The sequence below is a fragment of the Mastomys coucha genome, unplaced genomic scaffold (assembly GCF_008632895.1).
Source record: "Mastomys coucha isolate ucsf_1 unplaced genomic scaffold, UCSF_Mcou_1 pScaffold21, whole genome shotgun sequence".
Taxonomy (NCBI): Eukaryota; Metazoa; Chordata; class Mammalia; order Rodentia; family Muridae; genus Mastomys; species Mastomys coucha.
In genome coordinates, this window is record NW_022196904.1 from 186617170 (window position 1) to 186620917 (window position 3748).

The 3748-nt window shown below is 46.1% G+C and overlaps 1 protein-coding gene across 5 annotated transcripts in view; it reads right to left on the bottom strand.

The window, feature by feature from the left end:
* Window positions 1-1776: 1776 nt before the first annotated feature.
* LOC116104016 (guanylate cyclase 2G) overlaps window positions 1777-3748 on the bottom strand; it is a 53905-nt gene continuing 51933 nt past the window's right edge. For all 5 annotated transcript variants that reach the window (XM_031390705.1, XM_031390706.1, XM_031390702.1 and 2 more), the window contains 2 exons: window positions 2720-2811; window positions 1777-1995 (listed from right to left, as the gene is read on the bottom strand). In XM_031390705.1, coding sequence (XP_031246565.1) covers window positions 1891-1995; window positions 2720-2811 — 197 coding nt within the window. In that variant the 3' untranslated portion in view covers window positions 1777-1890. The remainder of the gene's footprint in view (window positions 1996-2719; window positions 2812-3748) is intronic.

A 3748-nucleotide genomic window follows, 5' to 3' on the forward strand; every position in this document is an offset into this window, starting at 1 on the left:
AATAATAATAATAATAATAACAATTAGCTTATTCAACCCCATCTCTGGAATCAAATAGAATTTTCTAATGCCCTTTTAATATAACAATATTAGATTATTTGGTTGCTTCATGTTTTTATTTATAGCTCTATTAGTCCTTAATGTTGTGGTATTGCTTTTTAAAAATGTCTCCTTCCAACTAAACTGCATGATAAAGATGAAAGAAAGTTTCAGATTCCCTTACACTTCCAGTGTATAAGCTAGCAGAGTAAAAACACATAGTTTTTAAGTTCATAAAATTCTCAGATGGATGGATGGATGGGTGGGTAGGTGGATGGGTGGATGGATAGATTATAGATGAATGGGTGCATGGATGGATGGGTGGATGATAGATGGGAGGGTGGGTGGTTAGATGGGTGGGTGGATGGTTGGGAGCATGGGTGGGTGATAGATGGGAGGGTGGATAGGTAGATGGGTGGGTGGGTGGGTGGATGTATGGATGATAGATGGATGGATGTTGGGTGGATGGGTGGATGATAGATGGATGGGTGGATGGGTAGATGGGTGGGTGGGAGCATGGGTGGATGATGGATGGGTGGATGGGTAGATGGGTGGGTAGGAACATGGGTGGATGATGGATGGGTGGATGGGTAGATGGGTGGGAGCATGGGTGGATGATGGATGAGTGGATGGGTAGATGGGTGGGTGGAAGCATGGGTAGATGATAAATGGATGGGTGGATGGATAGATGGGTAGGTGGGTGGGTGGGTGGATGGATGGATGATAGATGGGAGGGTGGATGGGTAGATGGGTGGGTGGATGAAAGGATGATAAAGGGTGGATAGATGGATTGGTAGATGGATGGGTGGGTGGATAGGCAGATGGACAGACAGATCGACAGATGGATGGATGTAAAATGGCTGGTCTAAGAACTGCATGAGTGATTATGATTTGTTTTCTTTCATGATGGAGCAAGGTGTTTAGGACAAGAAGCCATGGTGCTCAACAAGAGAAGACAGTAGACGGCACACGAAGATGGACTCGCCATTGTCTCCTTGCTGTGGGGGGGGGAGAAACTCCCTAGTAAATGCTTCCTGCCTTCCCTCCTCCTAGGTGGCCATCTAAGATGATCATCCCTTAATGGTGAAGACTTTGTGGGGAAGCAGAGCCTCTCACCAGAACTTTGCCAAGGAGAGGAAGTGTCTGAAGGTCAGAGAAGTCAGTCATGTACCTCGGGGAGGAATCAAAGGGTGGTTCTGAACATGGGCTAACACTGGGAAGAGAAGAAGTGTCTGAAGGTCAGAGAGGAAGTGTCTGAAGGTCAGAGAAGTCGGGCTAATACTGGGAAGTCGTTCCTTGGTTGTGAAGAACAGCAAGAGTTAGACCAAGCATTTTGTGTAAAATGCATGAAGCCCCCAAGAAAACAAAAGGTAGTTTGTTTCTCAATACAGTACTCAAAAATATCTGCAAAGTGCATGCTAGCAACAAAGAAAGTCTAACTGGTCTCGTTGGGTCTCACCTCTTCATTGCTTGGTGTTCCAGCAGAGCACAAGGCCTCGAGAGCAGCATGGTATGCAAATGCTCTCTGCATTCGCTAGCAACCATATAGGCTGGAGACTTAGAAGGTGCAGAGAAAGAAGTGTAGCAAGGAAGAGTAAGGCATGATGGACTGCTGACATTAGTTGTGTGACCATGCCTGGAAATGAGGTCCCTATAGCCTCCTCTTCCTACTGCACACTAGCTGGGGCTCTGGGAGCAAAGTCTGGGACAGAATGGGACGCCAGTCAGACAGCACCATCTAGTGGTGGGTCATTGATTTATTGACACAGAACTACAACTGTTCAGAGGAATGTTGGATGCGTTCCCCCCAAAAGGACACTAGTGGGGCTCCACAAACATCTTGAGAGAACGTCACAATATCTCTGGAACTTTAGCTTCTTCCTCGGTAAACTCAGGGAGCGGGACAGTGAGGCCATCTTTGCCTTTCAGCCAGAAGGTCGTCTGTTCGCCCTTGCCCTGAGGGAATGGAAGGAGGTGTCTAGTGAGCAAGAGAAGAGCAGCCAACCGGGAAGCCTTGCTGGATAGGCAGCAGGACCCATATCTTTTAGAGAAATATGTCTTTATATATGAAATCCTGGTGACTACATGGACCGTCAGCTATGTTCTGTGGAATGGCCTGCAGAGAATAAAGTTCATTGCCCCCTCCCCCCAGATTTTAAAAGTATATAAAATCTGAATTTTTAGTGACTTGGGGACTGAGAAAAACACCTCACACACAAGTGTGCATAAAGTCCAAATGCTCAGCATTGATACCACGCCCATTTTCCATATGCACAGCTAAGTCATCCAGTGAGACCAGCAATAGGGATGGGGCATCATCCCAGGAAGGCTCTGCAATGCCGCTGGGCAGAGGTATGCCGCTGTGCAGAGATATGCAGCTGGGCAGAGGTATGCCGCTGGGCAGCGGTCCACTATCTACCTGCTGGAGGGCACCATGCACCTGCACCAGACAGTTGATGTCACTCTCTTCTCTCTAGTTTCCTTTTCAAGGCTGCTGCCATCTTTGGCAGTCCTGGGGAATGAACCCAGCCCCTCATACTTGCTAGGCCAGCACTCCTCTACTGAGCTACAACCCTAACCATTCCATTTGCTCTTTTCTAGGTTTCCACTCCTACCTAGACAGCCAGTGTCTATCAAGGACAAAGACTGAGGAGGTGAGAAAGGGTCAGCCTGGCCTTACCTTGACTGAAATGGTGCCTCTCTTTTGCAGATGGTACCCTCCTGCTGCTAGAAGAGCTCGTGCGGTGCTCTGGGAAACATGAATCCGGAGAGCTGCCAGAAACCAGACATTGGCTAGTCACCATCTCTGCACTGGGAGAGTTGGTGGGTAGGGCTTCTTTAGAGAAGGGACCAACATTATGTCATTCTTTGTTTTCTATAACTTCTCATAAAACAAAGCACATAGCTGGGTGTCATAATCCCATCCCAGGGGAAGCATAGGCTGATGGATCCTGGAGTTCAAGACCAGTTTTAACTACATCATGAGTTCCAGGCTAGCCTGAGATTTAGTCAGACCCTTTTCAGATAGGTAGGTAGGCAGATAAGTATGTATGTGTGTATGTACGTATGTATGTATGTAGATGATAGATAGGTAGATAGATAGATAGATAGATAGATAGATAGATAGATAGATAGGCAGACAGACAGACAAATTTAAAGTACAAATTATACCCAGTGTCTGGGACACATAAGGTGGGACCTTACGCTACCCGAGCATTAGTAAATTGGTAAGACACTTATGGATCAGTGTTTAGTTTAGGAACACAGAGAACCAGCTCGTTCTGCAAGGTGACAAGCCCCATGAATGGAGGCTCGCTGGGCTTCTTCGTCTTCCTTGGGTGAGCTGAGGACATATGACTGAGAACGTCACCATAACCAAAGGTGCAAGTAGACGCAGCTTTGGAGCCTGCCTAAGCAGCCAGCTTCCTGGTTTACTGTAAACTTTTCTTTACAAGCTGATAGGTTTAAGTGCGTGTTTTAAAGATGGCTAATTAACTTTGTCGATGGAGTAACTGTGTGTGTTTGTGCTTATGCATTGTGAGAAATCAGTCCATTCAAAATAATGGCAACCCAAGTGCTTTGACACTTAGACCACTGAGGAATATGTTTTCATGTTTCAATTGAGAAATAGCGTGCACAGACACACATACACACATTATGTATATGTATATATATATGTATGTGTGTGTGTGTATATATGTATATATAT